Below are 22,995 nucleotides of genomic sequence, written 5' to 3'. Positions count from 1 at the left end.
TAGACATGATCAATTTGATGAGAACACTACTACTTTTTTTTTTACAGTTAGCTTCTCTAATTAGAGAAAATCTGGATCACTCTGTATATTAGGCACTATTTTATCTCTACAATACTTAATTAACGTTTGCAATCAAAATTTGGATTCCTGATTTGATCACCACTTTTTTACTGCACTGAACTAACCCATCCTATTAATAAAATAGCGCCCTCAATGGCCACATAGTGGTGAATTTGAACTTATCAGGAAACAGCGCCCTCTATGGACAGTGTTGATTAATGGGTACTTAGAGTTGTTTTGCCCTTGGTGATTTCTGAATCAAACTATTAGTGATTTAACCCTTTCGGTGATTTAGTTTCTGTAACTCTATGTAATTACACCCTAAATATAGGGTATCAGACTTTCAAGGGTTTAACATCAGCTGGTTTCAATGTATGACAATGACACTTGCCTGTTTTCATTATACACCAATAAAACACTATACTGAAAGGGATGTGTGAGGGCGCCCCATCAAGGCATACCTTACAGACAAACCAACACTCAGCATGGCTTACATGCACATCATCAACATCCACATATCACAACCAAGGGGCTGATGGGAAATCATTGGAAGGCACCCTTTGACGGGAAAGTATAAAAAAAAAACTATACTCTTTTCTTCTTGTGCAAAATTATTTCTTGTAGCTTTTTCCATGCAAAGCTGTAGTCCAGGTGAGTGTTATTATGCAAAGCCAGGTGGCAAAGGATTATTATGCAAATTTAGTTCCAGGTGACAGACAATGTTTCACTGGAAGAGGAAGATAAATTTCCAGGTGCACTGGAGTAACTTGTCATGGCGCTGCTTGAACACATATTGTATCTATCCTTCCAGATGTTGAAGTATCTTTGTAGTTGGCGGTGTTCATGGCTATCTGCTACAATATTACCAATGTGATGGACTTCTGTGTATCGTCGCCATCCATTGAACGCCTACAAATCACAATAATGTGGTACAAATCACTTGCATGTGTTTTACAAAAATCAGTTTAATTGTGAAGAGCTATGAATTCTTAATATTTTATAAAAAAAATATTCTCCATTAACTTGTTTGTCTTTTCCTCCCCATGTGTGTGTCCTCATCTGTAAGTCTCTCTCTCTCTCTCTCTCTCTCTCTCTCTCTCTCTCTCTCTCTCTCTCTCTCTCTCTCTCTCTCTCTCTCTCTCTCTCTCTCTCTCTCTCTCTCTCTCTCTCTCTCTCTCTCCCCCTCCCTCCCTCCCCCCTCTCTCTCTCTCCCTCTCTCTCCCTCCCTCTCTCCCTCCCTCTCTCTCTCTCCCCCCCTCCCTCCCTCCCACCCTCCCCCCCCCCCCTCTCTCTCTCTCTCTCTCTCTCTCTCTCTCTCTCTCTCTCTCTCTCTCATTCTCTCTCTCCTCTCCTCTCTTGCTGTTTAAGACTATGATTGACATCCTTCTTCAAATTCACACGACAGTACAAATATATTGTTTACTTGAATGTCATGTGACTTACCTCTGACCTGAGATGTTTGTTGTCTTGTGAGGTCATAGCTTTAGCTACTCTTACTTGTATGAATGCCTTTCTCCACTTACTCCATGCCATATTACATAGTTTATGTCTAGCCTACAAAGTAAGAGAAGACATTACAGATAAATATAGTGACAATCCTAAATCCTAAAAAATCTAAGAAAATATGAATTATCTAAGAAAATATACATTTGTAAATAGATCAGTTGAGATATGGAACAAATTGCCAGCCAATGTGGTATCATCATCAACAGTACGGATTGAAAGTCGTCTAGATAAACTGGGGGAAAACCAACCCTTGTATTATGATTATAAGGAAAACACTATTGAAACTTCACTATATAGAGACTGTAGTACAGAGGATTAAAGCATTCCCTTAGTTAGCATAGAGCTGACAGAGGCCAGATAGGCATAAAGTCAGAATGAATCTATGAATCTACAAATCTATGAATCTATGAATAAACTTTCAAAATAATTTCACTTATTTTTGCAATCCATTTCTGTAAATTCTAAAACTTTTTAGAATATAGAAATTTAGTGTAAATATAAATACAACTTACTAGTAGTTTAGCAGTAAACTCTTTATCTGCAGCTGATTTCCATATATTCCAGCATTCTTGAAGTGTTTTCTGGTGTTTTCCTTTCACAAATTTCATCATCTTGGTCTCTTGTTTCCATGACAACACAATTTTCTTACTATTGGAGAGGAAAGAGCACAACAATTTAAAGACATGAGAAAAGTTTGAATTTGTTCACATCTGAAGCTGTATAATTGGGGATCTGGTAGGATAGAGGTTGTAACGTGAATGCTTTAATTCTATGCACTTACAGTGCTGCAAAGGGTTGTATGCTCCCTAGGGAGTTGGGGAAGTATAAAGGGCTATTGTGCCACTGTAGGTCCATACCAGGGGTAATAATTGTAAAGTGCTTTGAGCATGGTGTGGATACCGGCTTTATAAAAATTAACAATTTTTAACTTGTTACTATTGTAATTATTATTATTGTTATTACATTTGAACATTTACAATCTTGGACAGTCCAATACTTTGGAACGGTAAATTTGCAATGAATGTGAAGTTTTCACCCATCTACTACGGACCTTCATCATGCAACAGGGTGATCAAGGTCTGTGGTAGATCATTGTGAGATCAAGGTCCACAGTAGATGGATCAAAACATCACATTCATTTCCAATTTACAGTTCCATAGTAACTATATTGTACTGTCGTATTCATTCTTGGAACCATGAACAATATATTCTCCATTGATAATCTTCCCTCCATTGTCTATGATTTGATAGATTATATGTAACTATATCTTACCATATTTTGGTATTGTAATGGTAGTCAGCCAAATCCTCCATATCTCTTTCATTCTGTTTCTCTGCTTTTCTCTGTTTTGTAAACGTCTTCCATTTCTGAACTGTATGCTTCTGTAGTAAGTATGTACGATGTCTAGTTGCTTTCTGTTCCAATATTTCTTTCCTCCAGTGTAAGAATGCCTGTGTGAGTTGTTGTCTTCTTCTTTTCTCCAGTGCATTATCTAAAGTCTGTCTAAGCCATACTCTGTGTTGATACTCACGTTTCCATTTCGTAAACATCGTTCTAACAATTCTTTTTTCTCTCCTAGCTACAATTATCTTTGCAGCTTCAGCCATCTTTTTCTCTTTACGGACAGTCTTGTACCAGTCTTGGAGAGTTTTCTGTTTCAGTTTTAGGGTATAGTGCTCCCTAGCTTGCTGTCGTTTCTCAGTCTCTGTCTTCCATGATCTGAAGGTTGCTTGTAATGTGTATATGTGTCTGGATCTTACCAACACACGGGAACATTCAGCTCTGACTCTACTTCCTGTAAACACACATCAAGTGAGAGAGTTAAATAGCGGAATGAATAAACAGTAGGCCATTCCAGAGTGCAAACAGTAAATTGAGAATAAAGTGCCCTCGCTCAAATTGGGGGTATCATCACTTCATAGTACTGTTTCTTGAGCTTAATCCCGTGGTATTCTGTAGAAGTGTAAATCAGGGATGTTTTTTGTATTGTTCAGACATCAAGGAAAGCAGCAGTGCTCTATGATTAACCAAGTAACCTATACCATGTCTACCCCCAAGGTACACACAGACAGGAAGAAGAGCGCCACCATGGCAAATTTTGCAAAGGCCTATTCATGTGTTCTTCATACAAACATGACATTCACAAGCCATTAACGGTCCAAGTGCAACAAACCCGCGGGCTTGCCTGACGAAAACGGGTGTCATAAAAGTTGTTTGCATCTCTAAAGCTGTTTGTAGTGTTACTTATAATAGCCTAATAAATTGATAACAACTGATATAAGACGGAGATAAGGTTTGCCTCAATTGACCCACTCCTTAGAAATGATCTTACACTGTGAACTACACTGTTTACTTGTGTTATGTAAGAGCCCATCATCACATGTGTAAATATTGGTACTCTTTGATAACAAGTGGACTTGCTTCTTTAATGGCTTGTCCCAGTAATGAACAAAACAAAACAAAACAAAACTTTCACTTGTATTTAACAACACACTGATACATCAACCATCAATTGTACATTACCTTTAGCCCAATGGTTCCAGAAGGTGATCATAGCAACCTGAGTCTTGGTTTGTTTGTTTATGGCAAACTCTTCTGCTTTCCTATTGTATTCCTGTGCCATCTTCCATCTTGTCCACATCTAGAATTAATATTTGTTTACTGTTTAAGTATATTTTTATCAAAAAGCATAACTGACTCATTATTACTATTCATTGTATTCTTGGATGTCAAAAGTAATTTGGAGAACACTAAACTTTAGAAAAAGCTAAATTCTTTATTTGTATAAGGTATACAAGAAAGACTTTTGCATCAAGCACGGTGTACACTGGCACTAAATTGTCTTGCATACTAATAAGGTAATTTACATACCTAAATTAGTAGTGGTTTGTTAAAATCACAAGCTTTGCTAGTGTTGTTTTGTATACTAATGAACTAATTTACATAACTCGGCCATGATCTAATGTCAGCTTTGCTATCACTAATGTGTTGTTTTCCATACTAATGAGCTCATTTACATACCACGGTCAGCAGTGATTTTCTAATACAGCTCTCAGTTTTAATAGCACTAACATACTGTTTTCCATACTAATGAGCTGATTTACATATCATGGTCAGCAGTGATTTTCTAATACAGCTGCCAGGTTTACTATTGCTAGTGTGTTGTCTTGTATACTAATAACTTAATTTGCATACCTTAGTCAATAATGATCTCCTAATAAAGCTGTCAGCCTTGCTATCTCTGGTGTGTTGTCTCCAATCTTGCATGGCCTGTTTTAATAGCTGTCTGTCTCGTCTGTACATGTGTTGGTCTACAAGCTCTGTCCTACTCTCTGCCATCCTGTATTCTTTCTTCCAGATGTCAAACAAACTACCCATCTATATACAAAAGTAACAAATAAGAATTCATAAAATACAAATCAAAAATAAAACAAAAATAAATACATGAGTGTGTTAAATTCTTCTTTGTTGTGAAAGAAAATTCAACATATGCATAATAATGAGGTAATTTGCATACTCTGGAAATAAATGTTGAAATCAACTAAGTATATAATCGATTTCTCCTGGGAGTCTCGCATGATCTTTAAATTCCAAATTTTCATTGTGATAGCAATCCTAGACATGCATACTAATGAGGTAATTTGCATAATCCAGAAATAAGTATTAAAACCACATAACTGTATCATAGCTTTCTCCTTGGAGGCTCTCATCTTCCCATGGTTAAATTTTCTCTGTGCTAGCAACTCAAGATATGCATATTAATGAGATAGTATGCATATATTAATGAAAAAAAAACCATGTTAAAACTTACTTGACGTATCATAGCTTTCTCCTGGAAGTCTCTCATCATCTTCCTGTGTTTCACTTTGATTCTGATTACCTGTAACCATCCAGTGAAACATCTGAAAAGTATCCAGCAAGATATGCAAACTAATTAGGTCATTTGCATAATAAAATATGTGTACAAATTAAAACACACTTCAAAAATAAATACATGAGAAAGATTGCAAATTAACATAAGAAGTTACATAGAAAAGAAAAGAAAAAACATCAAGCATATTATAGAAATTCTACCAACCTTCTTTGCAGTGATGTATTATAGAAATCTCTGCTGATTTGACATTTCTCTGTGTTTTCAACCCACTTTCTGAATATGGTTCTTAATTGTAGATCTCTACATCGTTGACAATATTGACTGGCCACATTCTCTAGTTGTATATTTCTCTTGGTATGTTGTCTCCAGTGTAGAACCACAGATTTCAACTTGGTTTTCAGACGCTTTTGGTCAATGATGTGTTCTCTCCATGTACTGAAACACTGCGTAGAAATAAACATTGACAGTGAACTCTACAGACAACAATAAAATGTTCACGTCCAGTAGTTTTACAACTAGTAACACTGAAGTGAAGCACTTTCTCTTTGTGCTACACTTGTATATAGCATTCATATTACAATGAGTAACACTGTAGTGAAGCACTTTCTCTATGTGCTACACATGTATATAGCATTCATATTACAATGAGTAACACTGAAGTGAAGCACTTTCTCTATGTGCTACACATGTATATAGCATTCATATTACAATGAGTAACACTGAAGTGATGCACTTTCTCTATGTGCTACATTTGCTTTTAGCATTCATATTACAACAAGTAACACTGAAGTGAAGCACTTTCTCTATGTGCTTCACTTGTATATAGCATTCATATTACAATGAGTAACACTAAAGTAAAGCACTTTCTCTGTGTGCTACACTTGTATATAGCATTAATATTACAATGAGTAACACTGAAGTGAAGCACTTTCTCTATGTGCTACACTTGCTTTTAGCATTCATATTACAACAAGTAACACTGAAGTAAAGCACTTTCTCTATGTGCTACACTCGTTTATAGCAAACAAGTAGAAATCGATCAGATTGGAGATTTATTTAATACCCTTGGTAAGATTTAGGCAAAAAGGAGAAAAATTCAAACTTTACGAAACAGAAACAAGTGAAAACGTCAATCAATTTTAAAATAAACAATTGACATGGACACTGTCAAAATAACAATATTCTCAACAGTCTCTATCAGTACCTTTGCTAGGGTGTTCAGTGCGTAGTGCTTACTACTTCTTTCCTCCAGTGTGTATTCCCTCCATGCCTGGAATCGCTGCCGAGTAACCCGGAGTTCAACTTGCTGCCTGAATTGGTTGGCTATTTGGTTTTGCCTGTAGGCTACACACCATTGTTTGAAAACCTTGGCAACCGACCTCTCAGCCAACACTTCCTTGTACTCTTCACATTTCCTCTTGTTGTCTTGGCGACGCTTTACTTCTATATGCCAATATTTCAAACACCTGAGATATAACAATGAAAAAAACATTTAACATAAAAATAATTTAAGAAAAGCAGGCATTGATATCACCAGGAATCGCTTCAGGTAAACAAGCCACCTATTCCTGTTGCCATGGTATCCATCCTTGTCACATAACTTCCATCCCTCTCTGTTACCATAGCACCCATCCCTGTCACCATGACATCCATTTCTGTCACCATGACACTCATCCTTGTCACATGACATCCATCTGTTACCATAGCATCCATCCTCGAAACCATGACACAATCCCTGTAGCCACTGCACCCATCCTTGTTAACCATATTTGGCACCCATCCCTGTCACCATGGTAACACTTCTCCTGTAACCATGGTATCATACTTACTTTGTCATCAGATTGCCTTGATAGATGACATTCATTTGTTGTATTCTGTGTGTTTCTTGTCTCCACAGTCTCCAGCATCGATGAATTCTTCTAATGTTGAAGACGTTGGTTAGATTTTGACATAGATCGTTCCTCATCTTATTCTGAATGGCCCAACAATGCCATCGCTGTATGGTCTCTTTCAGTCTCATTTGCATAATGACTTGATAACGATACTCAACCACTTCTTTCTGTGACAATCTCAATTGCCATCTATAGAACACCTGTAATAGCAAAGGTAACATATTAACTCATATTGATATTTCTGACTAGTACAAATTCTAAGAACAGGTACAATGTTTCAAACCCAATCAATAATGTATCAAAATTTGTTATACAAAATGTTGTTACCCCAATGAAACATTATAAGAATAACTGAAGAAATCTTTATTTTTACCATCGATCTAATTACAAAATTTGCTGTAATCAGATTTGCTGTTACCATGGTAATACAATGCCATGCGTTTATTTTTACCATCGATCTAATTACAAAATTTGCTGTAATCAGATTTGCTGTTACCATGGTAATACAATGCCATTCGTTTTCATTCTATTTTATCACCTACCATCTTTTTCTGTCTTTTCTCCAGAAATTCTTTCATCTTTCTTCTCTGTTCCCTTCTTTCTTTCACAACTTCAAACCAACCACAGAATGTCCTGTCCACAGAAAGTTACAAATTAATGTTTTTTTTTCAACCCTTTAATTGTAATGTGTTTTGTATATAGCTGTATAACCCCAATACACCAGTAATATACCTTTTATATACAGGCCCCTCACCCCTCACAAACATCCCCTAAAAAATCAATCTACTCGAACCTGAAGGTATTAAATACAAGATGAAATGCAATTTTAGACAAATTTTTTTTCAGCGATGGATATTCTATGCCAGCATTAATATTCATGGATTGTGAATCCACAACATTGTCAGAAACAACAGCCTCTTTTACGACCGTCCAAGACATGTCGTACAGTTACAAACAAAGCAACGTACAACAACACTGACGATACATAGGCAAACATTTAGGATTCATTTCCACAAAAAATTTGATTCTGAGTAAAAATTTTCATTTGCGATACTTTATTTCCAACTTTTTGAAAAGTCTCAAACTATAAACGAGAGAGATTTAGATACACTTACTTTCTAATTACAACATTGTTGTAATATTGATCTACTTTCTCCAACTGTTGGAGTTTAATCTTCCAGACAGAGAAACATTCCTTGATTGTCCGGAGTGCAATCTGTTGTCTCATTTTCCGTGCCCTTCCTTCCATCCGGACATTCTCCGATACATAATCCTGCCAGTTTTCCACTATGCCAAGCATCTGGAGACGTTCAGCAGTCTAGGAAGAATTATAAGGATTTCAATTTTAAGCAATTTTAGACTTGGACTTTAGGATGTGTTATGTTGTACTTGTTCAGCCCCAGTTGGCCTTCTTTTCAAAGCTCAAATAGTATCGGATAAGGTGGCATAACTTTTTGTATTTTACATACTATTATTTCAGACCAGATGTCCTCACCAAAGGTTTTCCCATAATTCCTTGCAGGAAGTTCTCAAAATGACCAAACAAATTCTACATACAATAACAAACTTTTTACACATTTTTTAGCTTTTTGCAAATATATTGAGTAACAAACACAGACTTGGCATATGTTGTTTCACATTTGATTTTTTTTAAGTGGGAAGCCATGATAAAATTATTTTGTAAATGAAAAATCCAAAATAAATACCCAACCCTCATCCCTATGGCCACTTTTAATTAGACAGATAACTAGACATTTAGGAAGAGACAGTATCAATTGTTTTCTTTATGTTGGCCTTTATATAGATAGCAACTACATGTACATACTACAATCCTAGAACACAAGTACATGATACAGAAACTCACATGCCAAAACTATAACATTAGCACAATTACTATATCCATGCAAATACATGTAAAGTATATCTACTACAATACACCATACTCCAGTTATCACGTGAGGTAAAACATTTCATGATTTGGCCACTAGGAGTGCTGTTCACAAGCCATTATGAGGCAGGAAGTGAGGGCCAGAATAGTAGAGTAATGTAGTGTACAGAGAGCAGACATGAACAACTCGTTTTTCATGTTTTTCTCCCTGTACTGTTTTCTTAGCGACTACCAGTAATTCAAAACATGTCTAACAACTACTGTAACGCTCTTTTAAGTTCTAAGAACACAGAGTATTTTACACACATTTCATTCACTGCTTCAAACACTCTCATATGTTCAGTGGCCATAACCAAATTTTAGCCCTCACTTTGCCAAATCTGGGGCGCCCTCTGGTGGTGATTATCTGAGAAATGGTCACATATTCAGTGACCAAATTTCAGCCCTCACTTCGCCAAATCTAGGGCACCCTCTTGCAATACTTACATGCAAAATGATCAAAACTTAATTAGGTAACAGAAATATGGTGTATCAAGACATGCATTAATGTTGATATGGTTGCTTACTGTTAGTGGGTGCTGTATACTGTTAGAAGTACACTGGTGTAGAAAATAAGGCAACACAGTTATCATTAAAAGTTATTATAAATTACTATTTTGAAGTTATGAAATATGTATATGGTGTCAATTTATACAACTTGATGCAGTGAAGTAGAGTAATTCTACAGTTTCATTAGTTAACATGCATCATAGCCTTATCTAGATTTGTCATCAGCACATTCACATGCTGGTGGTATAATATGTAAACTGTCTATGTCTGTGTACTAGACAGTCCATGGCAAACTTGTATCTGGTGGCACCCTATTATCTAGTATGTAAACCGACTAAATTCGTGCGGACAATTCGACATGGTAAACTTGAATCCAATGTGACTAGAAAATTTGGGATTGCATTTCAGTCACAGACCTGGCATTTTTCCATCTCACAATGTTTTTTTTATTAGCAGGAATAAGTATTCTGTTTAAGTTCCTCGGGTATTTTACTGAGGTTCCCCTCCAAAAAAATAGAAACATATAATGCGAGAAATCTATGCAGGTTTCATTAGATTTTATTACACTGTTACCAAGGTTACTAAATCCTAACAACGACACTACATACAAATAGTCACCTATTTTGTTTTCACGTTAAGATGATAAAACACAAACGTGTCTGGGTATGTCAACTGAGTCTGTCTTAAAGTAATGATATCCTTTTCCTGAGTCCAGCACGAAAAGTAAGTTGTCTTACCCTTTGTCTCCAGACAATGAAAGCTCTTGTTAACATGCCAGAGTCCGCATGTCTGTCGGCAATGTCCTTCTTGTGAGTTTTACGTTTTCTATCTATCTTGTAGTACAGCCATGCACGTAAACACTTCCTTTTCAAGTTGGTTTCCTACAAAAAATTAAAAATGCACGAATGAAGTTAAATTGTACATGTCAAGTACATACATACACACATACATACATACATACATACATACATACATACATACATTCATACATATATACATACATACATACAAATACATACATACACACACATACATACATACATACACACATACATACATACACACACATACATACATACATACATACATACATACATACATACACACATACATACATACACACACATATACACACACATACATACATACATACATACATACATACATACATACATACACATACATACATACATACATACACACACACACATACATACATACATACATACATACATACACATACACACACACACACACACACACACACTCATAAACACAGGTACATGAGATCGTATGTGTAACATCCTACCCAATGTGATGTAGCAGTGACTGATGCCATATACTGCCTCTTCCACTGTTGTAAACCATGTTTTAACACTAACAACATACTAGTGTATTGTGTCTGGTATTGTAACTGTCTCAACAGTTTTTGTTTTCTAGTATACGCCAACCATTGATGGAATGCCGTACTAGCTGGCCATAACTTCCAATGTAAAATCACTCTTCTTAACATTGCCTGCATACAAAAAACATAAATATATTAGGAGAAAACACCAAAAACTACTTGCTACTTCTATAGTTACCATGAAAGGTGTAGCGATAAAGTAACCATAATCATGATATTTATACTTTTTCATATATAATCACTTCAAAACTTTTTAAAAATTACACATGAAAATTAAAGTGGTGTCGTCTCTTTTCAAAACTTTATTATATATTTGAAAAAAAGAGAATTTTTTATGATAGGTTTCTGTTATTTGTCTCTGATGTGTCCTTCCAAACTAATGGAACCACAAATATTTCTGTGAAGGTGGCCTTATGATTCAATTGTGTAAATTTATAAGTTATGTATTGAATTTTCTTTCTACTGTTTCCTGTGAGGCCTAGGCCTAATAAAATGTTTTTCCGGTTACGTTCAATTTTAGAATAAGTCAACAGGTGAGGTAGGTAGATTTTTTATTTTATATTATTATACTTTTTACATGTGTGAGTGTCTCGTTCAGGTTTTCCATTGTTTTCCAAATGGTCTCTGTGTTGTTTATTTCTTCCTACCAGATGTACAGCCATTACAGATTGGAAGAAGTTTTATATTGTCAGTTTCTGCATCCACTATTTCTCGTGAGACTTTTTCTGATTTTTCTGATTTTACTTTTTTTTTTCTTGAATACGTAAAAAAAGTTTAGGGTCGGCAGTGAAAAACTAGGTGGGGTTGGGTAACCGGAACCAAACAATTATTTTTTTTTAGGCCTGAACTGAATTCAATTGAACTGTGTTGTGTCTTACCCTTCTGTTCTGTGGGACTTCTACATGCAGCGAATCTGAATAAAGACTGGCATACGAGTCCGATCTCGCTCTGCCAGGAATATGTGGGAATACTGGCATGTTATCCCATCGATACGCCTCCTCATGCAAGACAGCATTTCCGTCAACATGGTTGGCATGGTTACCATTGTTACTACTGGCAGTTGATGGGAGCGGTACATTGCTATGGAAACCACTACTGTTTTGAGAGATTGGTTCTGATATCTGACTCATGGTGGACTGCGATAGGTTGGAATCAATGCTGAGAGTTGGAGAACTAGGTCCCCCTAAGTTCATGGTAAATCTATCCACAGAGTCCTGAAATGACTGTTTACTGTGGTCATTCCATGCATGGACAATGCGTCCCATCTTTCTCCTCTGACTATCTTCATGATACTCCCTATGTGACAAATCAAAATAAAATCAACAGTTAGGTTTCTGAACTACCAAAAAGAGATTGCCATGAAAGTCGGTCGTGTTTTTATTTTCATAGCTTACATAGCACAGACCACAACCTTTTTTCATCTGCAGGTATCTTGATATAGCCATGCTAACTCTGATTGGATTGACTAGGTGCTATATGTCACATTTCTATAAGGTCAGAGGTCATGAAGTACAATTGATACCAATATTATTGCATCAATTCAGTGAACCATTACAATTTCTCAGTGCAATTTTCTAAGAACAATTTTTTGGAAAGTTACATGCAATGTTATCTCTGTCACTGTACATACACTTAGTCAAAGTTGACCACTTCTTGTGCAATCTTGTTAACAACATGCTGTTCTTTTGTAACTTACTGTGCAATTTTGTTAGCAATATACTGCTGTTTCCAGTTGAAGAAAGCTCCTTTCACAGAATTGGAATCTTGATATTTTCCAAACGATTTGACACATTCGTCCATCTTGTTCTGCTGTTCTACCATACTGTCCTGCCATTTCTTTAGGTACACACTCTTAAAGATATGACCCTGTGCCTGTAACAAAATATACCAACAATTAATACAAAGTATACATAGTGTAGCTGAGGTATATATGGCGCCCTCACTTTATCTTTATCTTATACCTTTGTTTTTACTTTTAGTTCTTAAATATGTATGCAATTCAAGCAGTCGGATATATATGGCACCCTCAATCTGTCTTCATTTTATACCTTTGTTTTTACTTTTAGTTCTTAAGTATGTATGTAATTCAAGCATTCACATAGCACCTCTATCCTAACAGGTACTCACTATACAGCTGGGTTAACTGGGGAACAATTATGGTGCAAATCTTATCTAATGACTTTAGCCATTCCAGAAACAAATGGCAGGAGTGAAGCTATACCAGTAACATGCACTTTCCAAGCCATAAACATAACCAGCACCGTAGACACTAACCATTCAACAACCATCATGACTACACAACGTAAGTAACAGTATGTCTCCATGACAACCTACCTTTTCAGCTTCCATATCATCTCTCTTCTCTACCAAGTCCTCCCAGGATTGTTTCCATCTGTCAAATGACAACTGTAGTTTGCTGTGTTGTGTTTGTTCAACAAACATATTACAGTGGACAGTTCTTTGAGCCACACCGTGCCATCCTTGCATACAACGACGTAATTTACTCTGCAGTATCTCATTGGCTACTTCTTTTTCTCTCTGTAGAAGCTCAGCTTTCTCTCTGTAGTGACAAAGATCAATGAGGTAAAAATTTAGAGCACTTTGGTACAAAATGAAGAAATGTTACAGAACAGTTTCTCTGGTTTGCGTTTAAAAAAAAAAATTCTAAAAAATCTAAATATATATACCATATCTTTTAGTTGAAACTAACAATTCAGTGTCAAATTTGACAAAACTCCAGGTAAAATCACCATTTTAGAATTTGGTAACATACGAGTTTGTTAAATCTTGACTCCATTGATTATCATGTGTTGGTTTGTAATATCTTACTTCCAATGACTATCATATGTTGGTTTGTAATATCTTACTTCCAATGATTATCATATGTTGGTTTGTAATATCTTACTTCCAATGATTATCATATGTTGGTTTGTAATATCTTACTTCCAATGATTATCATGTGCTGGTTTGTAATATCTTACCACCAGTAATTATCATATATGTGTGTAAGTTTGTGATGTCTTACCTCCAGGCACTGAAAGCTCCATTGAGTTGATGTTGTTGATGTTGTGCATACTGGTCTTGGCATTGGTGTTTACGTGTAATTATCTCTCTCCAGGCATCAAAAGTACTGAAAAAAAAACGTTATCACACATTCTTTAATAACTTAATGATAAACTTTATTCATCAAAATAAATTCAGAAATTTGTTGAATGGTTGCCATAGGAGCAACCACACAGCTAGTATTCTATATAGAAAGCAGTGACACTTACCGTAATACTAAACGTCTATGTCGTCTCTCTATAAATGGTTGGATAGTTTGACTTTGTTTACATAGAATTCTCCACTCAGCTAGTATTCTATGTAGACAGTTATGTTGTAATATTAACTGTACAGATTCTACCCTCTGTGAATCCCAGTCTCGACTCTCTTTGGCCATCTTCCACTTCATAAAGGCAGCTGTCGATATAACATACAGTCACTCAATCAACGCTCAAAAATGAACAGTAGTCCCATGTCCACAGACTACCAATTCTTGTGATGGGACTACCATAATTTGTAGCTGGTAGCCCACACAGGCTACCACAGATTATGTGATGATTTAAAGGATGGAAGATTTACAGATATAAAAGTATTTTAATAACACTCATATTTCCAATAGGGGAACTCTATTTTCAGTTCAGGAATATAGGACTATTGTCACCATCCTTGGGCTACCACTTTCGGAAACTGGCAGCCCACTAGGACTACCCAAGAAAACGGTTAATTTCAAGCCATGCTTAATCATTTGCAGTAGTCAATTATCTTGGTTATATTCATAAGTTTATAATGTAATTTCAAATATTACACAAACTAGAAGTTCCAAAGATCATATAAAACTGACAATAAATTCTTTGGAAATTTTCCAAAACACCAACAAGTTACATTGTAAATAGAAACACTTACTATCAATGTACAAGATATAGGAAATGTGAAAATGGAAACTTCTCATCCTTTTTTGTGTCACTGTGTTGTTGTTGTTGTTGTTGTTGTTGTTGTTGTTGTTTTGTTGGGGGAGGGCGAGTAGGGAATTGTAATTTGCCATCAGGAAATAAAGCAAAATTATTCAACCTTACCTCTGACTACATTCTTGTCTCTGATTGGTTGAGTGTTAGCCAATGTCTTCTCTAGTCTTTGTCTTCTTACCAACTCTTTCCATATATGGTATGCCTTGATAGCACACTGTCTAGACCAGGCCTGTCTTGCTCTGTGTTGGTCTTGTCTGATACTAAATAACCAAGTCCATCTCTGATAGCATCTATGTTTCAGTCTTTGGTCCCGTATTTCTTGGTATTCCATCATCTTCTCCCTGCATATGGATCAAAGTTGACATATTAAAATATTGATATACATGTTACTAGTAAGTGACACTACTAGTGTAGTGCGCCCTCTCAGTCTCATATTGAAAAGACAAAAGTTTTTGTCAGTCAGAATGATAAAATGTGAATGTTGGAGTTTGGTGTCAGAAAATGACTGAAAAAACAACAAATACTGAATTTTGAATGCCAAAAAGATGACTTGACTTTCAGAACTTAAAGCAGAATGCCACTCCAGGAAACAGAGACATCATTTTCATAAACTATGGTTCTGGAGAGTCATTTCATGATGTTACATCACCTACAGCGATTTCAGAGAAATATGCCAATTTGAAGCCGTGCCTCATTTGGTAATTTTTGCTGTGGGCCACATTGCATCATGGGAGTCAGCAGAAATACATATGCAATAGATAAACAATGAATATTCATGGTGTTTCTACTGAAGGTAATAGGTACTTAGAAGTCATGAATATGTAAAATGGTGATGTAAAATCATGAAATTACTCTCTAGAACCCAAAGATTATGAAAATGCCTCTATTTCCTAGCATGGCATTCCCTTTAACTGGACTGGGATAAAGACTTGGCAAGTGCCTAGTAAAAGTTTATAGGAACACTAAATTTTGGTGCATCACAAAAAAATACTGTTCTGTAAGGACACATCAAATTGGCTTAAAGGGCACACTGGACACAATACTTTAAAATATATACACTGTCACTTTCCAAAAGAAAGTATAATTATTGATGAAATTTGCATAACACTGAAATTTGCATAACACTGAAATTTGCATAACACTATGAATTGCCAACAAAATAGGCACAATTCTGTCAACATTGGCAAACTGGCACGGCACTTTTTAACACAAAAGGCATACAATTTTGAACATTAACAACACTCACACAACATTCTATGCATGCAGTATATACAATGTAGCAGTTAGTTTCCAATATTTTCCCATATTCAGCCATGTCACATTCTAATGAAATCAATAACTTTTGCATAACAAATGAGAAATAAATGGCATGTCTCGCATTTCATATAATATATATATATATATTTGTTATTTTTGACTGAATAAAAGAAAATATTGGAAAATAATGGAATTATACCTTCTCCTTTATACAAAGTTTATGGATGTTGAAGAAAATATTAGAAAATATTTAATTTAGTTCCACTTCAAGGACTACAAAACTGATTGCTGTGATCTACAGCGATGTTCTACCAGGGGTACATCGGAGGCCTTGAAACTTACATCTACCGGGGGTATATGTGATAAATTCATAACAGTTTCAGCTATGAATTACATCGATCCATATTCTCTGTACTCTAACATCCCAAATCTCAATGTCACAGTTTCATTCAATTTTTTGTTGTAAGTTATAAAATATGCTGATGTACACAACATTTCTATATACCAGAGATTACTTGCGCTGGTACACACATACTAATATAACCTTTGTAATACACACGTCAAGCAGTTTGTTGCAAACAAAGAAATTATCCTAACTTTACTATCCTTATACAGCTCACAAAATACCATCAATATGTGTATTTTCTTGCCATGGTAATCAGTAATGCGACAAATTTCATGCAAAGACACACAACGTGATTAGTGTTGGTAAATGATCACAGTATAAACATCAGGGATCCCATAACTCTGTTTACTGATTAGAACGCCACACATTATAACAATCAAGTGCAAACGTTACTGAAAGTTTAACTGAAAGTTTGTTTTACAACATGACTATCTTCCACAGATATAAACAAACTGATAAAAGCATCGCATCAACCTACATCTGAGGAACCCACTTGTTTTTGCATCAGTTATCATATTGTCTTTACCTAATTTTGTCTTTGCATGAAGTCTTCTCTTAGCTCATTTGATTCAAGCAAATGCACCAGTATTTTTTCACTAGTTGTAATTGAATGATGTATAACACTACAATGGAAACCTTGGATTCAAACAAAAAACTTTAAAATCACTTCATACCTGAGTTTAATTTTGAAAGTAGTAAAGTTCCTCCAGTCCTGGAAGGCTTGTCTTGTGTGAATTCTTTCTACAACAGCTATAAACTTTTCTCTACGTTCTTTTTGTTTGCGTACATTCATCAACCATAAATACAGAGTTTGTCGTTTTAATGTCTTCCTGGCCATTGATTCCTCTATTTGTTTCTGGATGGCCAGACGTTGTTGCTTCAAATACCATGTCTCAAAGAAACGCCTGAAATTACAAAAAAATAGATCAAACAACTGAAAACCGGTTTGATGTCCACCTGTATACTGTATTTCTATTGGACAATATCTTTGATGTTCCCCTGCATACTTACTTGAGTGTATTTCTATTGGATGATATCTTTGACATTCACTTGCATACTTACTAGAGTGTATTTCTATTGGACAATATCTTTAATGTCCACCTGTTTACTTACTAAAGTGTATTTCTATTGGACATTATCTTTGATGTCCACCTGTATACTTACTAGAGTGTATTTCTATTGGACAATATCTTTGATGTCCATCTATATACTTACTTGAGTGTATTTCTATTGGACGATATCTTTGATGTCCACCTGTATACTTACTTGAGTGTATTTCTATTGGACAATATCTTTGATATCCACCTGTATAATTAATAGAGTGTATTTCTATTGGACAATATCTTTGATGTCCACCTGTATACTTATTTGAGTGTATTCTATTGGACAATATCTTTGATGTCAACCTGTATACTTACTAGAGTGTATTTCTATTGGACAATATCTTTGATATCCACCTGACATACTTTCTACAGTGTATTCTATTGGACGATATCTTTGATGTCCACCTGTGTACTTTCTACAGTGTATTTCTATTAGACGATATCTTTGATATCCACCTGTGTACTTTCTACAGTGTATTTCTATTGGACAATATCTTTGATGTCCACCTGTATACTTACTTGAGTGTATTTCTATTGGACAATATCTTTGATGTCCACCTGTATACTTACTTGAGTGTATTTCTATTGGACAATATCTTTGATGTCCACCTGTGTACTTTCTACAGTGTATTCTATTGGACAATACCTTTGATGTCCACCTGTATACTTACTTGAGTGTATTTCTATTGGACGATATCTTTGATGTCCACCTGTATACTTACTTGAGTGTATTTCTATTGGACGATACCTTTGATGTCCACCTGTATACTTACTTGAGTGTATTTCTATTGGACAATACCTTTGATGTCCACCTGTATACTTACTTGAGTGTATTTCTATTGGACAATGTCTTTATAGTCGTTTCCTTCAGTTTGAGATTCCATTGTACAAAGTAAATCTTAAGTAAAGCTTTCCTATTAAACTCCTTAGCTGCACTGACATCATGTAATCTTTCAGCTCTCAGAACTTGTAGACTTCTCCTCCATCCACTGAATGTCAATGATAACAGGTGATCACTGTAAATAAAACAAAACTTTACTACTTAGTAACATACCAAGAACATTTCGATAAGGTTTTTTTTTTTTTTTTTTTTTTTTTTTTTTGGGGGGGGGGGGGTTGTTTTTTGTTGTTGTTGTTTGGGGGGGGGGGGTTCTTTGGTTGTTGTTGGTTATTTTTTTTTTTTTTGTATTTTAATAATTTTTTTTTTTTTTTTACAAAGATACAACTCTTTGCATGGATAGAAATCTTTTACATTTTGTATTCAGAAAGTTTTCTTAAATTATCAATGTCAAAAACTGTCCCTTCGATAAGGTTTACCGTTGATTAAAACTAAAATGCAATTCTGTTATTTCTAGTTAGAATCATTAACATTACATGTGACAAGTATATTTCATCTTGCTGTTTTCAAACCAGTAAATCTCTTACAATGAGATTCAAATGACCACCATGAAAGGAATAGACACAACTGAATTTCAAGATAAACTCAATTGATAAGACCCCTGTATATAAACAATTACACTGTTTGGAAAGTTGAATTCAAACAGTCAACGCCATGTGTGGTATCTGATAACTGGAGGTCGTCAAATGAGTTTATCTTGAAAATCACAGTTGTGTCTATTCCTTTCATGCTGGTCATTTGAATTTCATTGTAAAAGACTTCTTATCATGTCATATGTGAAAACCATATGTAGACAAGACCTTCTCAATCTAAGGATGGTCTGTACAGGTCAAAGGTCATCTCCACATACCTGTGATGAGTCTTGGCTACTTGGAATTTCTGATACTCTGTTTTCCATTTCTGGTAAAACTTGACAACTGTTTTCTCTCTGTAGTACACTTTAGCCATTTCATTCTGTGTTGTTTTAACTCTCCTGTCTGCTGTGTATAACCTCCAGTTCTGAAAGCCTTTAGCCAACAGATTGACTCTGAAAACGACAGAGAACAGGTATGATGTAAAAAACAAAATCTTAATTTAATAATGATTTCATATTTATTGCTACCCTTCTATCCTAAATTACAATGGTGTGTTGAATCACTTGTCATTAGGGATACATTTTTTTCAATATATCTCATTTTTTCCTTCGACTTGTAAATACATAGACGTTTAGGTAAAAACAAAAGTATTTGCATATATATCTAAAGAGGGCGCTGTTTACTGACAACATGTAATGGTTTTTTGTAAATGGTGCTGACTATTATTAAGATGTAGTTTGTATTACTACTAACTTGTAATGTAAATTTGCCAATCCATCTTGCTGTAGGACTGTATGTTTGTCTCTCCATGCACTGAAGGCGTCGGTAATTCTACGTTTATTGGTTCTGTGTGATAACTCCTTGTATTTGTCCATGTCAAGTTTGAACTGCTGCCACGTCAGGAATGCGTGTCGTATCGTCTCATAACGTTGCTCCTGGTAATTATCCTTCCACTGGTGAAATGAGAGAGAAGTAAAAATTACAACGATGTCCGTCAGAATCTCTGAGAGGGGCATTTGAATAATAATAATGATGGTTTTTATATAGCACTGTCTCACTTTGTGCTCAAAGCACTTTACAATAATTGCCCCTGGCATGAATCTATTGCGGCAGACTGACCCTTTATACTTCCTCAACTCCCTGGGGAGCATATAATCCATTGCAGCCTCTATAAGTGCATAGGATTAAATCATTCACATTGCAACCTCTATCCTACCAGGTCCCCAATTATACAGCCGGGTTGACTGAGACACAATGATAGTTGACATCTTGCCCAAGGACTTTAGCCATTCAGAAACAAATGGCACCAACGGGGCTCAAAGATGCAACCTGCAGATTCCAAGCTGGCCACTTTTACTATTCGAACATAACTCCACAATCACCTCATGCCTAAGCACATTGTCATCTTTATCATTTAGATTTCATTTTTACTGACTTTCTTTGGATTTGACTTTTTGTGAGGAAGACAATTATTTTCTAGTAACTTAAGGAAACAGTCATTTCAAGTTACTTAGGGAGACAATCATTTTCTAGTAACTTAGGGAGATAATCAATTTCTACTAACTTAGGGAGACAATCATTTTCTAGTAACTTAGGGAGACAATCATTTTCTAGTAACTTAGGGAGACAACCATTTTCTAGTAACATAGGGAGACAATCATTTTTCTAGTAACTTACAGTAGCAAAGTGTCTCAGTAGCAGTCTGTTGGTTTGTTGTGATTTGACAGTATAACACTGATGTTGTCTTTCACTCACTGCATACTTCAAACCTTCTAAACCTTTTCTCATCATGTGTCTATGGTACAGATCTTCAGCCGCAGTCTGTTTCAAATTTACAACATCTCTCCATGACCTGAGGCATTTCTTGAGTAACTTTCTCCTCCAGAAAACTGCAGCCCTTCAAGAATAAAAGAAATTCATTTTTTTTGTGTTAAAATGAAAGACAATGTTGCTGCACAAGGATAATGAAAAAGTAAAATGTAATTACCTACAGTACAAATTTCTCATGTTTTGGATCCTGTAGATGGGTGGCCATAGAGGGCGCTAACACTCTGAGATGTTCACAGTCATTTGCAGGTAGCCCAGTTTAGTTTGTACTTTGGTGTTACAAACATAATCAGTTACAAACTGAATTTTCTATTGACTGTGAGGCTTTTTGTTAATATTTTATCAATATTTTACCTCTAATACCATAAAATAAATATATTAATATTAGATGCAATGAGGAGTTCCAAATTATCAATTTAGAATTGATTGGAAAACTAACAAGGTAGTCTATAGAATGACACAGTTCGACTAGATTTCCTAAATCCTTCACTGTTACCATGGTAACTTGATACTTAGCAAAAACACTCACACAGTAATCCATAAATTTAATGTGATACAAATAATTGAATTAAAATAAATATATCAACTAAAAGTTCCATTTTGATTTGTAATGTCTGGTTTCTTTATTTTTTTATTTTTTTTATTTTTTTATTTTTTATTTTTATTTATTTATTTATTTATTTATTTATTTTTTTTTTTTTGGGGGGGGGGTTATGAACTGGGATCTTTTTTCTGTCCTTTTGGTGAATGTTTCACTTTCTTCCAACTTGCAATAAAAACAAGTTTTTTAAAAAAGTTCCAACCCATTGTAGTACACCCTTGATAAATGTTGGTGAGACATCTTAATCTAAGAAATTTTCTGACTGTGAGTAGAAATGAAAGTTTCAACTTACTCCTCAAGATGTTGGTTTTCTTCTATCCTCTGTCGTTTAATAAGACGTACATTAGTGTACCACTTTCTAAACCACCTAGCTTGGACAACCAGTTCTTCATGACTACCAACTGGACTACTATGTAGTAATTCAATCAGTTTCAATGCCCACAGAGCTGATGACATACGACTTGCTGTTTTAGTTCCTGTTTGGGATTTGGATGGTGATGGTGAACTTGAACTGTAAGATACAATGTGTAGGAGATATTGTAACAATTGTGGTTTGGTTGGTGATGGTGAACTTGTATCTCATAGATACAATGTGTCTGAAATATTGTATAAATTGTGATTTGGTTGAAAAAACAAGGTGAAATTTTGTCAACCAAGTCTGAAACTAAATTACAAAAAGCTAAAATCTGTTTGTTATTGTACGTACAATGACAACTATTTCACACATTTTTTTAATGTTTTGTAATTTATTGAGTTTCAAACACAGACTTGGCTGATGCTATTTCACACTCTCTTTAGAATTAGGATAACATAGTAGAATTGTCTTATGAATTGAAAATCCAAAATAAATACCAATATGGCCACTATAACTAGTTTACTTCTTGAATAGTTTGACATTTCTATTTGATAAACAAACATGACTGCCTGTTTTCTGTACCTATTGATTTTAAATTGTTGGTATTAAACACACTATAATATTCAGTAATAGAAAACTATAGATTTTTGAAGTCTGTACATATGTAAAATTCCTTCGATATGTGAACGATGTTCCTTACCCCTTCACCATTATACATTTCAAAAATTTGAAACTTAAGAAATAATCTATAAATATGCTTATATTTTGACATCAAATCATAAATAATCACT

At 35.1% G+C, this 22,995-nt stretch overlaps 1 protein-coding gene across 1 annotated transcript in view; it reads right to left on the bottom strand.

Annotated features, from left to right (window-relative positions):
- The window catches only part of LOC144451217 (uncharacterized), a 59,436-nt gene continuing 36,441 nt past the window's right edge, over positions 1–22,995 (bottom strand). The window contains exons 5-30 of the mRNA XM_078142017.1: positions 22,142–22,360; positions 21,099–21,318; positions 20,175–20,374; positions 19,697–19,873; positions 18,773–18,964; positions 17,520–17,750; positions 15,291–15,523; positions 14,448–14,634; positions 14,201–14,305; positions 13,510–13,735; positions 12,872–13,047; positions 12,054–12,471; positions 11,080–11,286; positions 10,508–10,651; positions 8,449–8,651; positions 7,876–7,966; positions 7,271–7,533; positions 6,646–6,907; positions 5,646–5,884; positions 5,379–5,469; positions 4,763–4,945; positions 4,091–4,208; positions 2,840–3,362; positions 2,079–2,214; positions 1,504–1,614; positions 1–969 (exon numbers count right to left, since the gene is read on the bottom strand). Of these exons, the coding sequence (XP_077998143.1) occupies positions 760–969; positions 1,504–1,614; positions 2,079–2,214; positions 2,840–3,362; positions 4,091–4,208; positions 4,763–4,945; positions 5,379–5,469; positions 5,646–5,884; positions 6,646–6,907; positions 7,271–7,533; positions 7,876–7,966; positions 8,449–8,651; positions 10,508–10,651; positions 11,080–11,286; positions 12,054–12,471; positions 12,872–13,047; positions 13,510–13,735; positions 14,201–14,305; positions 14,448–14,634; positions 15,291–15,523; positions 17,520–17,750; positions 18,773–18,964; positions 19,697–19,873; positions 20,175–20,374; positions 21,099–21,318; positions 22,142–22,360 (5,365 nt within the window). The 3' untranslated portion in view covers positions 1–759. The remainder of the gene's footprint in view (positions 970–1,503; positions 1,615–2,078; positions 2,215–2,839; positions 3,363–4,090; positions 4,209–4,762; positions 4,946–5,378; positions 5,470–5,645; positions 5,885–6,645; positions 6,908–7,270; positions 7,534–7,875; positions 7,967–8,448; positions 8,652–10,507; positions 10,652–11,079; positions 11,287–12,053; positions 12,472–12,871; positions 13,048–13,509; positions 13,736–14,200; positions 14,306–14,447; positions 14,635–15,290; positions 15,524–17,519; positions 17,751–18,772; positions 18,965–19,696; positions 19,874–20,174; positions 20,375–21,098; positions 21,319–22,141; positions 22,361–22,995) is intronic.

Source organism: Glandiceps talaboti, chromosome 21 (genome assembly GCF_964340395.1).
Source record: "Glandiceps talaboti chromosome 21, keGlaTala1.1, whole genome shotgun sequence".
NCBI lineage: Eukaryota > Metazoa > Hemichordata > Enteropneusta > Spengelidae > Glandiceps > Glandiceps talaboti.
This window is presented reverse-complemented; position numbering and strand designations above follow the sequence as displayed.